At 40.6% G+C, this 22,195-nt stretch overlaps 4 protein-coding genes across 4 annotated transcripts; 2 read left to right on the top strand and 2 right to left on the bottom strand.

Moving 5' to 3' along the window:
* Positions 1–9,590: 9,590 nt before the first annotated feature.
* K441DRAFT_554305 (Clavaminate synthase-like protein) lies at positions 9,591–14,271 on the top strand (the record flags this gene model as incomplete). The annotated part of the gene is made up of 5 exons (XM_067643223.1): positions 9,591–9,837; positions 9,894–10,134; positions 13,434–13,509; positions 13,561–13,724; positions 13,773–14,271. The coding sequence occupies 5 exons, from the start codon at positions 9,591–9,593 to the stop codon at positions 14,269–14,271; spliced, it is 1,227 nt and encodes a 408-aa protein (XP_067505392.1).
* Positions 14,272–14,436: 165 nt separating this feature from the next.
* K441DRAFT_608423 (uncharacterized protein) lies at positions 14,437–15,175 on the bottom strand (the record flags this gene model as incomplete). The annotated part of the gene is made up of 2 exons (XM_067645468.1): positions 14,437–14,880; positions 14,956–15,175. 2 exons carry the CDS (start codon positions 15,173–15,175, stop codon positions 14,468–14,470), a joined length of 633 nt encoding a protein of 210 aa, XP_067505391.1. The 3' UTR covers positions 14,437–14,467.
* A 352-nt stretch (positions 15,176–15,527) lies between these two features.
* K441DRAFT_61762 (uncharacterized protein) lies at positions 15,528–17,518 on the bottom strand. The gene is made up of 5 exons (XM_067645806.1): positions 17,009–17,518; positions 16,608–16,957; positions 16,177–16,545; positions 15,910–16,117; positions 15,528–15,840 (listed from the first exon to the last, which is right to left on the bottom strand). The coding sequence occupies exons 1-5, from the start codon at positions 17,055–17,057 to the stop codon at positions 15,749–15,751; spliced, it is 1,068 nt and encodes a 355-aa protein (XP_067505390.1). The 5' UTR covers positions 17,058–17,518; the 3' UTR covers positions 15,528–15,748.
* Positions 17,519–18,773: 1,255 nt separating this feature from the next.
* Positions 18,774–21,916, top strand: K441DRAFT_657878 (MFS general substrate transporter). Its single transcript, XM_067648255.1, has 12 exons — positions 18,774–19,212; positions 19,267–19,322; positions 19,377–19,456; positions 19,734–19,816; positions 19,882–19,979; positions 20,030–20,150; positions 20,201–20,597; positions 20,663–20,876; positions 20,932–21,039; positions 21,092–21,234; positions 21,285–21,390; positions 21,440–21,916. Exons 1-12 carry the CDS (start codon positions 19,031–19,033, stop codon positions 21,544–21,546), a joined length of 1,695 nt encoding a protein of 564 aa, XP_067505389.1. The 5' UTR covers positions 18,774–19,030; the 3' UTR covers positions 21,547–21,916.
* Positions 21,917–22,195: the final 279 nt, after the last annotated feature.

The following is a 22,195-nucleotide window of genomic DNA, read 5'->3' as shown; positions in this document are numbered from 1 at the left end:
CCTCCCTAAGTAGGGAGAGATGTAAGGAAGGAGGAAGGGTAAAGGTGGCATTTAGGTGTACAAGGGGTATACAAAGGCACGTGTAGAGGCTGTCGGGAAATAGCGGGACCCGATGGTACTTCGGACGATTTAGATGATAAGGAAAATTAAAGTCCTGCTAGGAGCTGCTAGGAAGCCTGCTAGGAGCCTGCCCGGGAGGCCTTTAGGATTTTAATACCCTAATAGCAATAAATACAATAATAGTAATAATATTTATTTATAGCTATAGCTAGCATAGTGCTAGCGTATAGCTCTAAGGCTTAGCTAATATGGCTAAAAGCTAGCCCTAGGCTAGGGGGGGTCAGCGGAAAGCTAGCCCCGGGCCCTAAAAACACTTTTAGCGAAACCAAATTTCCTGCGCCACTTCCCGTTTTCCTGACGTTGTAAATATATTATTTATACTAATCCTTATTTTCTAGGTAGATTAGGATATTATCTAAATAGATAATATATATACAATTATTATTTATTCTTAATTAATGCCTAATACGGTTATAAATTACAGTTTATACAAATAAATACTAATAAGTTAGGTATAAAAAATATCACAGTGCTGCAATAAAGTAGACTAAATAACTACGTTATAGTATAAAGAGGGGAAGAAGGTAGAAAGGGGGTATTGTATATAAATAGTAGGGCTAGCCGCTAAGTCACTAGTGGTAGGCTAGCTAATAGTAGGAAATAGTACAAGACAGTATAAAACAGTATGCGTTAGGTTAGTGCTGTAACAGTACTCCTTTCCCCTAGATAGTTTAGTCCCTAAACTAAATAGATAACTTAAAAATAGGCAGTATATGGGGTTGCCTATTTTTTTACCGTAAAGATATTAGGTCTACTTACTGCCCTTAACTAAGCTAATAGCGATTTTCTATGCCGGGCATAGAAAATCCTAATTAGTTAGTTTAGTAAGTAAGGTCGGTAGAACTCTATACTACTACCCAAATTAATCCGCATAGCGTTTCTTAGTAAGAATTTAGCTAATTAGATAACTTTAACCGCTAGTTAAAGTTCTATAACATTTTAACCACCACAAATTTTAATATAGTGGTCGGCCGTAACCTTAGCGTAACTTTTCCTTATTTTATGCCTAGTCTAGGGGTTCTAGCTTCTTAGGGTATTACTTATAGAAGTACTATATAGCTTATTTATAACCCTTTAGGTCTTCCTCTAGCTGCTAGGTTATGTCCTTATAATATTTCCATTTAATCTTATAAGTTAGGCCCTAGGGGTCTTCGTTGTGTATATTAAGGATTTTTTTTAAACTCCCATTTATCTTCTATATTGCCGTTATTATCTCTCTCTGCTATTTATCCTTGTATATTACGGCGCTTTATAGTATTAATATTTGCTTAGCTAGGGATCTCTTTAGTAGCCTAAAGGCGGACCTTAGATATATAAAAGGATTTATTTACTTAGATATAGTTTAGGAGGTCTACTATAACTGCCCTTTAGTATACTGCGAGTACGGGTTATAGGCTGTCCTATTTATCGTCCCATTTCTTTTTAGGTCTATTTATCTTTATATTTTCTAAACTAACTATAACTATATCGCCTTCGTAGAATAACGCGCTCTTATCCCTATAGGTATTAGCATTATCTTTATAGTATTACTATAAAATCCGGGCTAGGGCTTTAAGCTGTATTAATATCTACTTAAAGCGGTTGGCTACAGAGTCTGCGCAGAAGAACTCTTTCTTTACTTATACTAATAGTGTTAGTAGGTAGGGGCTAGTAGGCTTAATTCCGAGGTAAGGGTTAAAGCTATAGTTTATAAAAAACGGGGAGATACGTATACTCTTATTAACTTAGTTATTTATAGCAAACTTAGTAAGTAGTAGGTAGTTAACCTAGTTGTCCTATATAAAGCTAATAAAAGTATAAAGGTATTTATTTACGGCAGCGTTAATAATTTTAGTTTAGCTGTCTATTTCTAGATGCTAGGCTAAGCTTAGTTATAAGGTTGTTTTAAGGCGTTTACTTAGTTATTACTAAAAGTCGCTAATAAATTATATGCCGCGATTAGAGATAATTATGCTTAGTATACTATAGAGCTTATATATATTATTAATAAAGCTATTAACTAGCTTCTTTATTAAGAGTCCTATTACTAGAATAAGGTATTATATTTTAGTTAGGCGGTCTATAATAATAAGAATATATTTATATGCCTTACTATAACATTAGTATACTAGTAGTGTTATAATATAGTTAATTAAGATATTAGTCTACGGGTAGGCGGGTAATTTTAGTAGCTTTAAAAAACTGGGTGGGGTAGAACAGGGGGTCTTAGTATAAAAGTATAGGGTATAGTCTTTAATAAAGGTAGCTATAAACTAGGGGATTTCTAGCTATTAATATATTTAGTTTAAGAGGTTAAGAGTTTTAACCTGGCTAGGGTAACTAGCGGGGCCGCTACTATAAGAGTAATAGGTAACTTTTAGGTGGAGGTTTAGGGCGTTAGGGATAAAGAGGTGTTAGTAGAAGTAGATCTATCTATTAATAATACTATATTCTAAGTTATCGCAACGGAGTAATTTCCTAATCTTCTTTGGCTAATGGCGAGCTTTTTAATTATATAGGGCCGCCACTATATCTCTTATAAGTTTGTTCTCCTAGTATCTTAGCTAAATTAACTTATCTAGTAATTTTTCGGCTATTTTAGGGTCTAGAGCGGCTATAAACTCCGCGTTATTAGAATTACAGGACTTATATAGTAATTCTTTTAAGATTATAGGGTTAACTTTTTAGGGCAGTATAATAACTTAGGCTTAGTAGCGGAGGTATTTATTGTTAGTATCCTTAGGCCTTATTCCTAGTAGCCGGCTTAGGGCATTAGGGAGTGTAGCTTTACTACTAGGTCTGTATATAATTATAAAGTTAAACTATAAGAGGAACTCTGCCTACTAGACTTAGTGCTAATTTAGCTGTTTAGTAGTTATAAACGTCTATAGGTTTTTATAGTTGGTAATAATTTTAAATAGCTCCTTAGTCCCTTATAACTTATAACGCTATTCCTTTAAAGCCTTAATAATAGCTAAGAGTTCTTTATTATAGATCTCGTAGTTATACTTTAGCGTAAAGTGCTTTATAGAGAAGAATGCAATTAGTCTTAATTTTCCGTTATTATTATACTAGAAAAGGACTCCGCCGGAAGCCTAATTTAATACATCTATCTCTACCACTATTTTCTTCATATAGTTATAGTATGCTAGTACTAGTGCTAAAGTAAAGGCTCCCTTAAGGGCCTTAAATAATTTAGCTTATTCTAGTTCCTATAGCCATCCGATATCCTTCTTTAGGAGTTTTATTATAGGTATAGCGATAGTAGAGTAGCCTTAGATAAATTATTAGTAGAAGTTTGCGAAGCCGAGAAATTATTATAGTTCTTTAATTAATATTAGGTCCTTTTATTTCTATAAGGCTATACCTTCTTAGGGTCCATAGTTATACTATTAGTTAAGATAATTAAGCCAAGGTATTTTATTTTAGTGGAGTAGAACTTAGACTTATTAATATTAATCTAAAGTCTAGCATTACCAAGTTTTTAGATAACTTTATTTATATACTTAGTGTACTTAGCGCGTGTTTTAGAAAAGATAAAAATCTTATTAAGGTAGGTAGTGTAGTAGTCGTTTAGAGCGTTATATAAAATATAGTTAATATAGTTTTAGAATATAGTGGGTATATTATAGAGGCTAAATAGTATAACTAGTATCTTATAAAGTCTAAACCGGGTAATAAATACTATAAGCTACTTATAGCCCTTTGCAATCTAGATCCGGTTAAATGCAGCAATTATATTAAGTTTAGTAAAGTATTTGGTATTATAAAGTGCGTTAAGTGTTTCGTAGATTAGTGGCAGTAGGTACCAATTCTTAATAGTAACTATATTTAGGCCTTAATAGTTATAGTAGATTTATATACTACTACCGGGCTTAGTAGTAAGGAGGAGTGGTACGGTAGCTAGTAAGGTTAATTCGCGGATAAAACCCTTATTTAGTATCTTATTAATCCACTTCTTTATACACCTAAGTTTAGCAGGTAAGAGTGGTCTATTTTTATAGTACGGGGCCTAGTTTCTAGGGATAATCTTAATTTTATAGTCCTATAGTTAGTAAGGGGGCAGCTTATCTACGTTTTTAGGGAGAAAGTGCTTAATATATTTACGAAACTCCTTTAATAGGCGTTATAGAATGTCTTTGCAGGTTAATCCTAGTTTGCTTTTTAGAAATTTTTTAATATTAGTATTAACTATCTTCCAACATAGAAGCTTGGGTTTAGTTTTTAGATTTATCTTAAGGAAGTTGTAAAAATAAGGGGGGAGTACTTTACAGGCTTCCTTTATTGTATAGTTGCCTTCTACTAGCCGGCAGAAAGACCTTTTTAATAGGTTTAGTACTTCTATTAAGCCTATAGGCAGCTATTAGTGCTTATCTTACTTAACTAGTTCTACTAGCTTTGCTATATAAATCCTTATTACCTTTACGTCTTTTTATTTACAGAACTAGGTAAAATTAATAGCATAAGTGTATTTAATATTGTCTATGTTAGGGCATATTTAGTTCTCCGGTGCTATGGCTAGGCTAGTATAGCTTAGTCGGCCTAGGGGGGTAGAAATAAGGCGGTAGCCCTATACGGTACGCGTGGGAGATAGGTATAAGGTTAGGTATTACAGTAGTGCGGTTTCTATTATCTGGGTCTTAGTATTTTTATAGCTAGTCCTTACTATAACGCGAGCTATAGTATACGTATATAGTATATAGCTTAGTTTTAGGTATTGGGCTAGGCGGCTAGGGTTTAAATAATAGCTAGGTTAAAGTTGGATTCTTAATAGTAGTAGCGCAAAGCGGACCTTCTTTCTAGGTCTCGGTAGGGCTAGCTAGCCTATTGTTTTAGTCTTAAGTGCTAGGGTAATTTAGTCTTCCACTATTTTATTTCTTTATAGCTATATAGGCTCCCCTTTATTATGAACGTTTTTTACTATTAGGGCTTTATATATAGTCCTAGGTACTAGGCTTAGTAGTGCTAAGTATCTATATAGGGCGTCCCTACTACCGTTGGTTATCCCCTACGGGAGGTAGTACCTAGAGTAGTAGTCTAAGTTAAAGCGAATTTTAAGTTTCCTAAAGCTAGAACGGGGCTTATACTTCTAAAGCTAAGGTATATCTAGAATAATTGGGGTAGTAAGTAAGAGTTTAGTAATAAAAAAGAGTATGGCTTTAGTATAGAGGCCAATTAATATTTAGGCGGTAAAGTAGTCCGTAATAAGTAAAGTTAGAATACTATTTACAAGGCGCAGTAGCCTAGATACTAGCAGCTTCTTAATTATAATATTATACTTTCTTATAATAGACTCTGCATTAGTAAATACTATTATAGTACTACTAGAGTCTACTAGGCTTACTATATTAATATAAACTTAGGGGTATAGGTTATATAATAAGGAGAGTTAGGTTTAAATAAGGATTAATTTNTTATTACTNTTTNCTAATNTAAGATTAAGTNGNANNTTACTAATANAAAGGACTAATTAATCTAGTAATAGGGACCTAATCTTCTCGTCTTCCTCCTTATATAGTTTAGACCCTTAAACGCGACTTAGTCTAAAAGTCTACCTTTTAATAACTAGGGTATAGGGCTGTCTTAGTAGGGCGGTCTAGTGTCCGCCTAGCTAGCAGTATTAGTTTTAGTCTTAGTTAGGGTATAGGAAGACAATACCTCGCTAATAACGTGGCTGTGTTTATATTTACTAGCGCAGAGTCGCTAATACTAGGCGTTATTAATGGGTTAGGCTCCTATATAGGGTATAGTTTAGAGTAACTAAGCTATAGGGTTAAAGGGGGGGGTTATCCGCTACGGCTATAATAGGCTCTATGGTTACCGCGTTTATAATAGACTCTATAGTCGCCGCGTCTACGGTTATTAGTTCGCGTCGTTTAATAGGGTGGTATTAGGACTAGGTTTACTATCTTAGCGGGGTTATAGGCGTCCTTCTAGTGGCTAGGTAGGCTATAGGTAAGGTATAGTCTATTATTAACGTGGCGCTTACGCTCTATATCTAAGATTTTATTAAGATCTATAGGTTTTTTAGTTATTATTAGGGTTAAGGTTAATATAGAGGTAGAGGCTTAGGTAGGTAGGGAGTAGTTAGCGTTCTTTTTAAGGTTGGCTTAGTATATATAGTTTACAAGGTTCTTAGCAAATATATCTATCTACTTACTCTAACCTATATAGTCACTATTATTAATTTTATAGGCAAGTTTAAGTACTAGCTCTTCTATCTTTAAAGAGATAAACTTTTAGAGTAGGTCTACCTTCTATTTATCTATCTTCTTGGCGCAGACTATTAGCTTATTAAGCTCTCCCTTTTAGGACTAGTAATTACGCTCGCCCTAGGGGAAATAGTTAAGCTTATTTTTTATAACCTAGGTCATGTTAAGGACCTTATAGTAGGCAGTAAGGTCTTTAAGCATATCTTCCTTAGTAGGCCATTTCCACGTAGATGTGTTATTTAGGTTCTTATATATAAGCTCTAGGCCCTACTTAATAAACTTATAGGCCTTATCCTCTAGTATATCCAAGATGTAAAGGATCTAGGACTAAACTGTGTTAAAGTAGTCCTAGTCCCAGTTAAAGACTCCCTTAATCTTAATATACTAGGTCTTAAAATTAGCTTATTATTTTAGCGGGGTGCCTTTTCCACTAAATATTAGCGGGTCTTTAGATCTCCATTTTTTCTACTAGGTTACTACCGTTATTATAGGGGTTAATTGTTTTAAAACGGCGATAGTCTCTACTTGGGAGTTAATAGTTCCTATTTAGGAAGCGATAAGGGCACTAAGGTTTTTATTAGCTTTCTTATTAGCGGTGTTTGTGTTATATATATACTATAGTCCTACTTTAATATTATTAAGAAACTCGTTGGTATAGTTAATAAGGGTAAGGTAAGCTTTACTAGGCTTAAAGGTCTTAGGGTATAGTAGGGAGCGGCGGATTATCTATGTAATATTAGGGTATATCTCTATCAAGAGGTCTACAAAAACGTCGTAGGGGTTCTAGGTTTTGGCCATTTTAGCGTCATTAGTGTCGCCTATTTAGGCGCTAGGTAAAAACTAAGGATCGTTTTAAGACTGTATTAGGGACGTATTAGTTTTAGCAGGGGCGTGCGTAGGTCGCGATTGCTCTAGGGCGGAGGTTAATTGGCTAGGGTATAAGAAATTAATAATCGTAATAGGGCGTAAATTAAAGATACCACAAACTATTATAGTGCTGTAATAAAGTAAACTAAATAACTACGTTGTGGTATAAAGAGGGGAAGAAGGTGGAAAGGGGGTATTGTATATAAATAGTAGGGCTGGCCGCCAAGTCACTAGTGGTGGGCCAGCCAATAGTAGGAAATAGTACGAGACAGTATGAAACAGTATGCGTTAGGTCAGTGCCGTGACAAAAAACCTCTAAAGGAGATGTAAGAAGTAATATAGTATACACCCCCCTAGGTATACCTGTACTACATTAATGGGAGGAAAAATACCGTTAGGTTAACTGCTCTAAGACTTAGTAGTCCCTAATTGCCTATCTTACCTTATCTACGGCTCGTACTATACTTCCATAATTTTATAGATTGCTATAAGATTGCTATATACCTTCCTTTCCTGCACTATATACGTATACACGTCCTTAATATCGTGTAGTATTTAAAGGAATTAAAATTAGAGATATTTTAGCTAAGTTTAACGGCTTAGAGGTATATACTAAGATCTTATATAGAGCTTTAGTATTAAAGTTTAAGTTTAGATTTTATTTATAATGTTAAAAGATAAGGGTTTAAGTAGCTTAGTCTTAGATTATTAATTTACTAAAGAAAAATTAAAATAATCTTACCCTTATTTAAATATTTAAATAGCTTTATAAAATTAATACTAATACCTACTAGCTTATTTAAAATAATTAAATATATTAGAATTCCTTATTCTTAGCTATCTCTTACTTAATTATAGAGAATATATTATAAAGTTCCACTAAGAGTATGTATTAGGCATAGGCGTAAAAGTACTTAGTAAAGATAACCTACCTCTATACGCTATTAGCAAGAGCTTAAGTATCTATATAACTACTTTAAAGTTTTTTTATAAAGCTACTATTATAGTAAAAAGTAAGTATATAGGCGTTATAGATTACTTCTAAACCCCTAATTAGCTTCTATTAAAGGTTATTAAGCCTACTACCTAAAGATATTAAACTATAGAGTTATAAAACTATAAGTATTTAGCTAATTACTTAGAGGCTACTTGTAGAAGTATAAGAAGTACTACTATAGGGTAAATAATACTAGCACCTATTATATAGCAATTTTTCTTAATATAATATTTAAGATATAGTGGTTTTAGAATAACTAGAGGGAGTATAAAGGTAAGCTATAAGGCGCGCCCTTAGTAAATATATAAGATTCTATATAGCCGCTTCTAAAGCGCCTTAAAACGGTATACTCTAATAATATTACTACTACACTTATTAATATCGCCGATCACCTTTAGGAATGTTTAGAAACGAACTACCTCCACGTGGGCGACTCTGACAATTTTAACGTTATATAATATTAGCTAGATCACTATCTAGGCTAGCCCGATCTTACTTAGTTTACCCTTAATATACTTATAATACCGCCTATGTTAGATAAGTACAAGCAGCTCTTTAGCAGCTGTAAGATTCTCTTAGAGGACCATCGCTCTCACTTATAAATGGATATTATTGCGGCCAACAAGTGCCTATACGGGGCATAGGGCCTTCCTCGAACTGCGCCTCAATTGCTGCGCCATCGTATATTCCAGCTTTGATATGCATCTTCACAACTTCGACGGATGCTTCCGTAAGCTGTTTGCCCTTATCTCTGTCAGAATTTCAGGTGGCATGGAAAGAATGGATGGCTTCAGTCAAGGGGGGCTGTCGATCCCTATCCCTGGCCTTCGTCGATACACCTCGTTGGGTTCATATCTCGTGCGGATGGACTGTACAGCCGGCCTTTCCGGGCGCATTCGCTCCAACCTCTGAGAGATTTTAATGGGTTCGCGTTGTGGTCCCTGCTACTTTCTTTCTAGGATGTGGTTTACGGTGCGCAACAACTCGTATCGGCAACCCGCGGGTCGACACTTTATAGAGATAGAGATCCCGCGATATGCTGATATGAAGTTCCAATAGCTAATATCAATAACGGCAGCTTAAAGGATACCTTCCGCCCATTGGCTTACAATGATCAAACCCGCGTAATCTCCACGACTCCACACTCCTGGTTGTCCATGGATGCTGTACAAAAGGAACTCTCCGATGCAATACCCCACACTGATTATGGAGCCAGACTGGCACGAGACTAGATTACTTGCAGGCCACGCAAACAGGTGGGGGGTCGGTAGCAGAGCCGCAACAAGGCTGGAATCTGGGATTCTGGTAGATATTTAAAGTCAACAAGATATGTCTGAGTTCATAGAGCAGAGTTAAACTGACTATACCTTATTTCCTAAAATCCTGTTATAGTAGTCACCAAACTTTCAAATAACATGGCCGCTGCGGCTGTCTTAGCTCAGCCGTCCTACTATCCCGCTGCCAACGAACGTATCAGGATTGACGGGCCAGACCATGAACCCTATTTCCCCCGAGTCGATGGCGTTCCAGCTGGATTCCCTCGTCAACTTCACTCCCCTTTGGTCTGGGATGCCAAAGAAATGGGCAGTAAAAATGACTGGATCATACATCTAACAGATGAAGATACAATGGCTCTTGAACTAGCACTTCGGACCTTCCAGAGTATGTATACCTTATTTCCACACCTACGCCGTTACGTGTAATAATAGTCATTGTAGAATCCGGCCTACACGTGTCTCAGATCAGCAAAGAGAACTTTCCTTTGCCAGAAGAGCTTGCAACACTCTTGGACGACGTTTCAGAGCAGTGTTACAGTGGTAGAGGATTCTGTGTTCTGCGTGGACTAGATCCGAGAAGATTTACGGAAGAAGAGCATGGGGTTTTGTACGGTGGAATATCCGCCCATGTGGCCCCGGAGCGTGGCTTCCAGGATTTTGAGAAGGAGCAAGTTTTATGTTCGTCATTGTGTTCACCTTCCGAATGGATGCATCTTTCGACTGACACAACCTTACCAGGTCATCTGAAGAATTCAGCGCCCTATGTCAGTGATCTGCTTGGACTGGACTGGACTGGATTTAGGCTCAAATCCAGTCCACTCCGGTTCTATCGCGATTTGGCTCCAGGAGCGCCATACAATCCATATACCATTTATAATAAGTCTTGGCATCCTTTGGTGTTGCAGTAGGAAGCTGTGCAGACTATTAAATTCGGCCTAAATTGTTTATATTACTCCTTATATATTACTCCTTAAAGGCCTTAAACGTCTTAAATACGTCCTTATCGTTGCCCTTATCCTTATTATTGCCCCCACCTTACCGCTAGCACGCTCTATCATCGCCAGAACCTCCTTATTATCCTCCTCCGTATCCTCTTCCTCTACCTAGGTAGTGGCGGCGGCAGCTACATCCGCAGCTTGGCGCTCCTTAATGTACTCCCTAAGCTGCTCCGGTATAGGGTTATATAGAGGTAACGGCTAAGGCTCTTCTTCTACTAATCTAACGCCCTTATTATTAAATGTATTACTTCTTAGGGGCCCATAGCTATGGCGAAGCCACTTATTTGCCTTAATTATATCTATCTTTAGGCGCGAGCGTTGGTCCTTAAGGAGTATCTTATAACTGCTAAACAGGCGTTTATATTTATTGCTTATAGGCGGAGGAGCGAGTACGTTAAGGGCGAAGCGGGCGAGGTTAGGTTAACTATAATAGAGCCTTTACCAATAGTTAATTATATTAAAATCTTTATTATCGGCGACTTTAAGAGGGCCCTCTTTTAGATATTTATTTAAAGCACTATCCTTCTTTACTACGGAGGTTTAGTGGGTACGTTTAATGCGCTTATAATTATAAGTAGAGGTATAGTCCTTTTCCTTTTATAGCTTCTTAATAGAATAAATTAATAGATCTTAAGGCTGTAATCCAAAGCTTTTACCTTTATAGTCTTTAAACATGTTCTAAACCTTCTTTTTAACCTTATTAATCTAGGCCTTCTTATTCTTATCCGACCCCTATTTCTAGTAAAACTATTCTATCTTAAGCGTCGGATTCATTATAATGGCGGCGTAGTAGGTAGGTGTCTTATTAGCCTTCTTAAAGTACTTCTCGTACTTCTTCTATGTAGCGCTTGCGCAGCTAGATAGCAGCTTATAATTTTAATTATTAGGTTAATATAGAGCCGCGAGCTTAAGGAACCAATCTTTAGTAGTATAGAGTTCATTAATAAGCTAATCTAGCGTCTGGAAATAATTAGTAAGGCCTATACAATTACTCTCTACTATAATAGTCGCCTTGTAAAAAGATTCTAGGTGCGTATAAAGGTACTTAAGCTCTTTCTATTAGTGGGGCTTAAGGTAGTCCTCCTTAGTAAGAGGCTTTAAGTTAGTAGATGGAACGTAGTTATTATAGAACCGAGTTATATATTTATAGTAATTTAGAAACTAAGTAATTGCTATAAAAAGTAAGTTTTAGTAAGTTTAATTATTTTAAATAAGCTGGTGAATTATTAGTATCGCTTTTAGTAGAGTAGAAGATTACAACTGTAGGTAAGTCTTACAACCGTAAAGGCGGCTAGATACGGCAGAACTAAATCCTAATAATCTAATTAGTCCGCTAACGGACTAGGTGGCAAATATTACTACTTTTAAAAATATTACTTACCTTTAAGCAGTTATATTTTGCTAAATCCCCTCCAATTTTAATACTCTTAAAGAACCTACACCTTTAGGGAGTTATTTAAATATATTAAATAAGATTATAAGGTAATTTAATAGACCCCCGCTTCTTCTAGAGCTCCTAAACCCTCTTAAAGTCTATCTTACGGTATATAGAGGCCATTTCCTTATAAATCTTCTTAGCGTTCTTTCTAATTATAAAGGCTTATATATAGAGGTTAATAATATAGCTAAAGCAGCGTAGCTAATAAGCTTTTTATTTCTTTGCTAATATCTTTAGGTATAGAACTTAAAGTACCGCATTAACGTATATATTATTTAACTCTACATTATCGCCTATAAAATAGCTAATATTACCTTTAAATCTATACTCCTTAATTAGCTTTAGTAAAATGGCCGCTATATTCTTACTAAAGTATTTACTAATAACCTTACGAAGCCCTAAAACTACGTGCCGTCGCCTTCTATATTAGTTAATAAAATAACTAATAATACTAAGAATTGTGTAGAAGTTTAGTAATATCTATAAATTAAAGGATATAGATATAGAGCTATAAGCAGAGGCCAGCTCCTTCTTTAGGTTATCCTTCTTCCGCTTAAACTCTACTATAACCTAGCCCTAGATTATCTTTCTAGCTTTTAGTAGGAATTTTAGAAGGGCCGGATAGAGGTAATAAAGAAGGCTTTAGAAGTACTTATTTTTAAACTAAAAGAAGGCAATATAACAGTAGACGATCCACCTAATTAATAGCTACTTAAACGCCTTAAAGTTTAACCTCTGCTTAAGCACTCACTGCTTAGAATAGTCCTTAATTATTAGCTGGTTGGAGTTACTTAGTTTAGGAGGCTTAAGAAAGCTAGTATATTGGTTTATCTAGTAATCGTTAACGAGGTAATCTAAAGCAGTAGTATATTCTAATAAGATTATTATAAGCTCCTACTAACGCCTCGCCCTCTTATAGATGTAGCAGTAGTAGTATACCTTCTTCCTATCGCCAACCGCGCCCTTAAGCTAAACGTCCTCCCCCCATTTCCATATTAGTAACGTGCGAAGCTTAGTATTTTTAATACTAAGTATAAGGGACTTGCACCAGATATACTGCCTACCGCTATATTTAAACTCCTCCACCTCTAGGCGGCCTTTAGCTACAGAGTTAATATATTTTAAGGCAAAAATAACGTTATTAGACGGGGGTATAGCTGAGTAATTAGGCAAGAAGCGCGTAATACTAGATTAATTTATTACTGGTGGGCGAGTTTATTTAGCGGCTATAGTGGAATAAAACACTAAATTAATAAGTAGTATACGCAGTAGAAGTGATAGGAGGGTAACTCCTTAATTCTACGGCAAAATTCTACGGGTAATTAACCGTCTTTTGAGACGGTGTAATACTACAAAAGTCACTAATTGGCCGCCACCACCTGCACTAACTCCTCAGCGTCCTGTCCTCATCAGCCTCACGTCTAAATAAGGAACGGAACTGGAGCGCCAGGAGCCTCCACAAGCCTAGATCCAGTCCAGTCCACCAATAAAATCAAGGGATCCAGCTCCAGAAGTTTAGGCGATCCATATGGCGCTCCAAGATAGCTCCAGTCCAAGTAGATCACTGCCCTATGTCAAGAAGGAAACAATCGTTTCGCCTGGGTTCACTGACGGTGCAATGGTAATTATACTTTAAGCTTATGGTGAAGAAAGGTTATAATGACATGCATAGGCATTCCACACTGATCTAGGGGATATTCTTTCTCTCTATATAGTGGACGTTTCGGCCCAGGGTGGCCGGTCCCTGATCGCGAGCTCCTGGAAGGTTTACAATGACCTAGCCTTAGAGAAGCCAGAAGTGCTGCATACGTTGGCTGAAAACTGGACCTTTGACACGTGAGTGATATCTGTATACTTCCTTTGGCTGTGACTTAAAAGGTGTAGCTTCCGTGATAAGGACAAGTACCCTCCGTTCACCCGCCCATTGCTCCATTGCGCGGACGGCAAAGTCATCTTCCAGTGCTCTCGGCGTCCGTTTACCGGCTTCAGGCCTCTCAAGCGTGACCCAAGCTTGCCCCCGATCACACGCCGTCAGATCGATGCTTTGGATAGCATTCATTATTATGCAGCGAGAAATGCCATCACGCTTGATATTCAGCGGGGCGACGTAATCTACATGAATAACATGAGTATTCTGCACGGTAGAGAATCCTATGAGAAGCCCGCAAACGAGAATCAAACTGCGCCGGATACATCGGCCCAGGACAGACATCTTCTCAAATTCTTCTTGAGGGATCCGAAGAGAGCTTGGAAGATGCCACCGGCGTTAGAGAAACTTTGGCATTCAATTTACGGGCCAAATCGGCCTGATGGCTCTCGCGAAGAGGTCTGGGTCTTGGTCAAAGAGAAAGGTGTGCCTGATCGATGGCAAGTGAATGGATAGTCTCTAGTTTTCTGGCGGCTATTATTGAACGGTTTTCAGGATTACTTTATAACTACTGCACAAGGAAATACCTCGGGACTTCGCATCTCCATTGTTATGAATTGCAAGTTAATTACTTCGACAATTTGATAGGCCGTGCACAATTACAAAATAGTATGAATTTCTGCGTTCATCGACTTATCTCATGCCCTCCTTGTCATGATCCGCCCTCACGATCAACGTCTGCTCCCCATACCATTACCCAGGTCTTAACCTGAACAGCATCCATCTCGTCCCTGAGCTCCTCATAACCAATCGTCTGAAAGCCTAGTTTGCTATAGAGACCTTTTGCCATCTCGCTTGACTCTACCCCGGCTACCAAGCCGGTTGTGCGTGAGCGTTGCAGACCCCATTCAATCAAAGCCGTAGCGATGCCTTTCTGCCGGAACTCGGGTTTTGTAGCTAAGGCGCGCAAGTGAAGGCTTTCGCGATATTGCGTCTGCCAGTATTTTTCTTCGATGACGTCTAAAGAAGCGCGAAAATTTGCAATGTGCGAAGGTGATGAATGCCGGTTAATGGACTTTGGGTACAATTTGGCTATGAGCCATGAGCAAGATCGTACTCGAAGATCTGTGGATATCCATCAGCTCAAAGCTTACCCCAAGCGGCCGTGCTTAGCATGTCCAGTGTCACGCACACGCTAACCAAGTCGACCAGGAATCAGGGATAGTGTTCGCGGGATGTAGAGCCAACTCTCAAAAATCCTATACCACGCAAGATGGCAGTCATCTGGAAACTCTTTTCGATGAGGGAAATTGTAGTTGAAGAGATCATCCGAGTCCAAACCTTCGATTGCAAGTGCAGTGACCTGCTGAATGTCTGATGATTTAGCAGGCCTGATATGATAACGGAAAGAATCAGGCATGTCGCGGGTGCACATTGGGGACAAACTACAAATCTTTGTCAAATTTCGTATCGCACGAAGTTCATCTGCCTGCTGAAATATTGTCGGGTCGGAATGAGGCTCGCTTGGTGCGGCAACAATCCACGGGTGCATTGCCTGTCATTCGTGCAGCTTCCCCGCAGGTGTTATTGGCCGGCTATCCCGGGCTTCAATCACCTTTCGCGGATAGAAGTAGGCATAGAGCGAATTTGCTTTCTTTACAAGAAATCTGATCAACTATCAATTCAGTCGAAGTCATTGTAAGGTGCATGGCAATAAGACCCAGTACTTGTGGAAGAAACCAAGAACAGATTCTACCAGAATGTAGTTCCAAGAACGAAGCGTCATTGTCCAAGAGAGAGACCTAGGGATTGTGGGACGACAAGACTGTCTAGTTGCTGTGCAACAACGATGAAAATTTCTGGGATCATTGATAAGTGATCTCATAATTGTATCTCTTCATAACGCGGAGAAAAGGATGTTCCGACACTCTGTTGTGTTTGCACTGAACGATAACCGAACAACCCAAGGCCAAGTTTAAGTCCAACCTCATGGTCAGCCCGGGATAAACAGTTCCCGGCACCACACCATTTCGTAGTTACAATCAGTCACATCAGACACTTTTCGAGCAGAAGCTTTTATGTCGGCTGTCGAATAGTCAGCTCGAATCATTAGTAAAGTGTGAGAGGCGATGTCAATGAATGTGATGAACTTACGGAGAACGCGCTTCACTTCCGCAACATAATCTTGACCGCTCTTATCTAGGTTACCTTCTGCGATAGCAGAATCGACAGTGTCTAAACTGAATGGTGCACCGGTGTTCTTGAAGAAGGCATTGTACATAAATAATATGTTCTCCGCAGACCAGATCCATTTATCAATATATTTCTCAGACGTCCTCTTAACGTGAGAGCCGAACTTGTCCTAAATGTGTCAGCTACCATGTAGATTCGCGGCCATACTTAGATAGAAGTGGGACAAACCGTGGATCCAAGGTATTTCTGGAAGGTTTTCTGGATGCCATACACATATTCAAGATTGTTTAAAAGAATAAATATAGTGAGAAAAACTTCAAACCAATCATTCCGACAACGTCTTCCTGCCTGGATCTTCCGACTAATGGCACTCAGCAGCGAGGCTGTAAGCTCCTTCATGTATTCGATGGCCATTGAATCACATTGATGATCAAGTACAGGTGGTATGGGCACATGGCCGAACAGATGGGACTCGGGATCATCGATGCTAGTCATTCCAAGAAGCTCCAGTCCGGTAAGGGACCGTTCAGTTGAGCATAGCTTGCTGCCCACCCAGACTTGTAAGGCTTGAGTTACTAGCGTCGTCTCATTCTTTGACTAAAAAAAATTAGAAGAGTGATATTTATGCTTATAGGACTAAGGTTTAAAATCTGGCTTACAGAGAAATGCAGTGCCATTGCGATAGTCTTCGTTACTACTGGAGTCGATTTAGGTTGGATAGATTCTTTGAAGAACGCTTCGCAGTAGTGGCGGAGATTCATCATGAGTTGTTTCTTCACTTCTCCTAAATCTATCGCGGCATAGGCGGGGATCGTGATGGCCCGATTGGCATCACGACCTCCAACGTGTTTTATTACGATCTCATGTGCGCGTGGCAGGAAATGTCGGCACCGTATCTCGAGCGGCCTACTATTCCAGGATGGTGGGACGACGTGGAATTGTAACGTAACTACCGATGATGTGATCCAAACCATATCCTGAGACACCGGCTGGCTATGGACTGTAGAGGCTATCGTATGTTTAGTTCTTTCATGCTAGAAAGCTTGAGTAATACACATACCCTCACGGAAAAATCCGCAGTCAGACACATTAGGTCGGAAACATATCATAGATGCATCACTACCCGCAGAAGTCGCCTTTTGGAAGCAGTTCTGACATGGGTGGTCGGTATTGCACTATTCCTCTCAGTACCTCCGTTCCTACTACGATCAGGCTCATTTACAGGGTTTCTCCACAATTTGCACCGGAAGCAAGCCCCAGAACGCCGTACTGCTTCAACCTCCTGCCTCCGTTCATTCTTAAACGCACGCCTCGGTCTAGCAGTTGCAAATGTGGATAATCGCTGATCGGCACCTACAAATGTGCAAGTAAACGTCGCTAACGCAGTATCTGCTCTCGCAGATGAAGCTTTCTTTCTTATGCCACATTGTTGAGATTTGCGCTGGGCTGGAGCCTTAGCGGTGATAGTCGCTTTGGATCCGACTTCCTTTTTATGGTTAATACCGGTCACAGGGGCCTGATCTATCGGCTTGATTAATCCGGCCTTAGGCTCTTCAGTCTCGTGTGCATGACCGGTCACAGGGGCCTGATCTATCGGCTTGATTAATCCGGCCTTAGGCTCTTCAGTCTCGTGTGCATGTTCATATGCCGGTTGTACGGAGAACGACGTGGAGGAATGCCCCTGCTGATTCGGATCTAATATTGTATGGAGGAGCTCTGGGTTCAATGTTAAGGCCGGCAGCACCTCTGATGCGTCAGTGGCTAATACACTAATGTTGTGAGACTGCGGTTCCAAAAGCCAGGCTTGATCTGATATACCGCGTGTGAGGAGTCCGTGCGTCAACTCTGCTGATTCGAGACAAGCGGCGTGATTCTGCTCAAGGGTCTGAGCGTTGCCGTCTAAGAAAGCTTCTGCGGATGTGTTCGGCCAGAAGTTCTGGCCGCCTGGCCCTTGATTCATGATAAAGGACTCATGAGCTAGATAGGCATCCGCAAAGGGGACATAGGCAAGTGCTGATGATCCTAGGGAAAGATGATCCCACTCTGTGAGGGTCGCTTCGTCACTGATCGTAGCACAGCTTATAGATTCATTAACAGCATTTGAAAGGAGCCCATCATCAAAACTGTAGTACCCTTGGACGGGCGGAAATGCGAATGTAGCTGGAGGAAACATTTGACCCTCCATTTCTGGTAAAAGGGCCATCCCGTTCCAGGAAAATCCTTGGGCGGTGTCTGTGGCAGTCTGTCTCAATGCTAAGTCGTATTCATCTACATACTGCTTGTCGAGTAAAGGTGGGAAGATGGTCCCAGTAGGCTCGTTCTGATGAGCATTGGTCGCACGATCGATCTGTTGCACAGTGTCGTTCGACTCGTAATGCTGATTACGCTCCTTTTGGCCAAATGCTAGAACTAACTGAGCCGACATAGTGGAGTGGGGATAGCATGCTAAGGCAAGAGTGGCGGGGTGGGTTCTTAATTAGCTAAAGCGTTCGGTGGCATAACTTTCGCGTTCACCCATGGAGGACGTTTCGGGGTTCCGGCAGGTCACCAGATTCGCGTTAGACGTCAGCCTCATTCTTAGCTGTAGCAGCCCTGTTGTAAATCGATTCGCTCAGCGGATGCTTTCGAAAAGGATACTTTGTGCCTCTGTAGGGTTACGAGTAGCCAATACGAGGGGACAGTGGGGGACGATGGGGACGAAGGGCTCTGTCACGAACCACGTTCCAAAGTCTTTCGCCTCACCGTTTCCGTATGAGTCCCGCCTAATTGGGCCTAGCGTAGAAAACGCCCGTGACACCTAACCAACTTCCACACCAACGCGATTTCTTGAAGCTCTTCTTATTCTATCAACAGAGCATATTTCTATGTGTCAATACTATCGTTAACTCTAGGAGGTCCATATATCCTACCAAATCAACTCTTTGCTCCACAACCAAGGGCCTTCGCTCTGGTATCCGAGCTCCTGTTCCTGTAATCTTGCTATCAAAGCAACATATACATTCGTGCCAAGAACGACAACTGTGTTCCGATACACTTACAGCTCGCTTCGGGTTGATAGTGTACTGAAACTAGGCGGATCAGTATGGCCAACCTTTCTCAAGGTCAAGCTTCCGACCTACGGGAAAGTGAGCCGTTGCTGGAGAGCAACGGTTCAGGATCAAGCCGCAATGATGACCGTGCTTTGGAGGATTCAGAAGATATTCCGAGCAAGCACCCTCAAATATCGCGCTTGGCCTTTATCATTGCTCCAGCTTTGCTCTTTGGGTAAGAATTTGCTTAGCCCAACGGTGTGCTACGGTAGAGTAATGTTTTATATAGCTGCTTCAATACAGCCTTCGACTTGTCGTTCCTGATGACCAATTACATCCGAATCGGTAAATCTAAACCAAATAATTTCTTAAAGGTTCGGTTGGCTCATTTTATTCTAGCGTCGAACTTGAACAGCCTCAAAGATGCTGTATGGATTGTATTGACAGGGTCCATCAGCTTTGCTGCATTCCAGCCACTGGTGAGTACCCTCCACATCAAAAGATAGAAAAATACATCTCTTTCCGCAGCTACGATTAGGCACCCTACTACGGATCTCATGTGGCCTGGGCCATAAGATATCAAAGGAGTTTTCATAGTTCTACTTACTATCATTCCCAACTGTATGAACAATTCCGATATCATTCTGTTCAATGATGGCCGGACAATTGTCCTCCACACAGACCACAAGCCAATCATTAAGCACAATGAAATGATATGGTACAGCTCATTGAACTTGCCTGCTAAAGTCACATTAGTACGGTCACTTCTCCAATTTGTACGGACGAGAGCATGCTATCTTATTTGCTTTTTCCGCCTATGGCCTTGGAGTATTGCTATGGTGTGTTAAATCTCGCTGCATCTGTCTTGGCAACACAAACACAGTTGCTGACAAAGGCCGGATAGCGGATTCAGCGTCAGACTCTGGCAACTGTCATTCTCGAGAATAATAGTAAACTTAGGGTCATCGGGCACATCACTCTTGACGATAGTTATTATTAACGGTCAGTCACCGGACGTGTACTTTGATCTTCCCACCGCTGATTGCTCAAAGATCTCGTTTCCTTAACTGACATTGCCTTGTGGCAAAGCGCTGTCACCTGTGTCGAGACTGTAGCTCTCATGGCAGGTGGGCCGCTGGGATCGACCATCTCAAAAGCCCTGAATTGGCACTGGTTCGCAATTTCCTGCTGCCGCAGCCCCTAGAAAACTGACGGTACTGCAGGGTCTTCCGATTTGAAGTCATCTCAATCGCAGTTGCAACGGTGTTCCTCTACTTCTCTTTCCGCCTTGTCCGCAATCGTCCCAACGGAGCAGGAGCACCAGGTTTGCCGGCCGCGATTCATCCAACATTTTCCCAGCTCGACGTAACTGGGGGGATATTCCTTGTTGCGTGCATTGCGGTGCCTCTCTTCGCGCTTACTCTCGGGGACAACGTTATGCCATGGAACCATCCCGCAGAAATAACCCTCCTAGTTGCAACGCCGCTCTTAATCGGAGCTTTCATCTACTTTGAGACAAAGTTTCCAAAACGGCCCATCATTCCTGTCAAGCATCTTAAAGATCTCTCTGTGGTCAAGGTTTTAGTTTGTGTCTTCGGGGTCGTTTTCTCCTTCAACGCGGTATGAGACAGAAGCGTACTATGCTTGCTAGAAAAATTGAGCTCAGCTAATGCCTACAAACCTAGATTTTGTTCAACCTTCCTCTGTACATCGAGATACGAGCATTTGATGGGTCCGCGTTCCATGATTGGGCTCTTACCTGCGTTTATCTCGGTCAACCGGCGGGTGCAGTCTTTGGGGGATGGGTCATTAGAAAGAGACGCCAGGTCAAGGATTTAATGATCATCAATGCAGCTTTTACGGAACTTTTGTACATCTTGTATGCCACAGGGGCGATGAGTAAGACTATTCTCGTGATACGAATCTAACCAGTCACTAATACTATGAGGATCAGAACCAGAACTTGTCGGCTACTCACCATTTTTGGTAGCTTTAGGATTTTGCACAGGGGTGTGGCAGAGCTGTTTGTTGGTTGCGCTCCTTGCAGTCATCGAAAGAAAATGTGATCGCATGAACCAAACCTCTTCGAAACCCAGCGCTTACAGCTTTTCCAGACCAGCCACAGATGATTGCCATATATGATCTTACGCTTACTCTTGGGGGTGACCTTGTGATCGCCATCTCTTCATCGATGGCACGATCCCTATTCAAGACCAAGACCCGGCATCAGTTGGGGGAATCACCCGATACAGAAAAGGTCTGTAGCATTTCCTATTCACTCTCGAGGTAAGATCTAATAGACATCAGATTATCCGTGAAGCGCTGCAAAATCTAGGGAACCTGCGAGAGTACAGTTTGGAGATCCAAGAGATCGTCCTCAAATGCTTCGAGTCCGCTGTTCGAAGCACGTTCGGTGAGTCTCTATTTAGTTCGGATGTCATTGTGGAAACTAACGGACATAGTGCTGCCGTGTGTGATGATGGGTCTAGTACTGTTGGCGGTAGCATCAATGGAAAGAGTAGATTCCGCACTGGAGAGCCATACACCAACACGTAGAGAGGACGATTGAAATTAATAGCACTAGGCACATGCCCTGTGGCTCTCAACATCTATGCTCTAGGTCTCAGGCATGAGAGGACTGGCTGTGAGACCGATTAAACAATTGGCTAAATTGAATACCTGGCCTCTGGCTTGATTAGTTGAACATTTAAAAAGATGCTTGCGACTCGTTTATGTTTGTCTGTCAATTTGTTTACTTGTATTGGACCATCCTTGGACCGTCCTTGATAGAGTGCGTCTGACATTCTGGTGTTTGGAAAATGAACCTTGACGCTCTGCTGCATCTAAGCGAAAGAGTGTATTGCAGAGTCTGTGCGCGACGGTTAAAGGTACCATCCTAGAGAGTCTGAATATCCGAGGGCGAATCTCGTCTTTCTCACGTCAAAGTGCCCATGCACCTTCGATAACAGTGCAAAATAGCGCAGCCCATATCAATATTTGACCGCAAAGGGTAACCGGTGTGCGAGGAGAGGCAAGGAGAGGCATGAGAGGCGAGTCGTGACGAGCAAAGTGTGATTTGCGTGTGCAGGTGCACAGGCCAAGTCCGAATAAGGTAACCGGTGGGAGTTGAATTCGATTTTGCGAGTCTTGGCTTTTTGATCTTCGGGCCGCAGCAACACGCATAAGAAGGGCTTACGATGGCGGGCTTGCCGTGAACA

Source organism: Cenococcum geophilum (assembly GCF_001692895.1).
Source record: "Cenococcum geophilum 1.58 unplaced genomic scaffold K441scaffold_15, whole genome shotgun sequence".
NCBI classification, from domain to species: Eukaryota; Fungi; Ascomycota; class Dothideomycetes; order Gloniales; family Gloniaceae; genus Cenococcum; species Cenococcum geophilum.
This window is presented reverse-complemented; position numbering and strand designations above follow the sequence as displayed.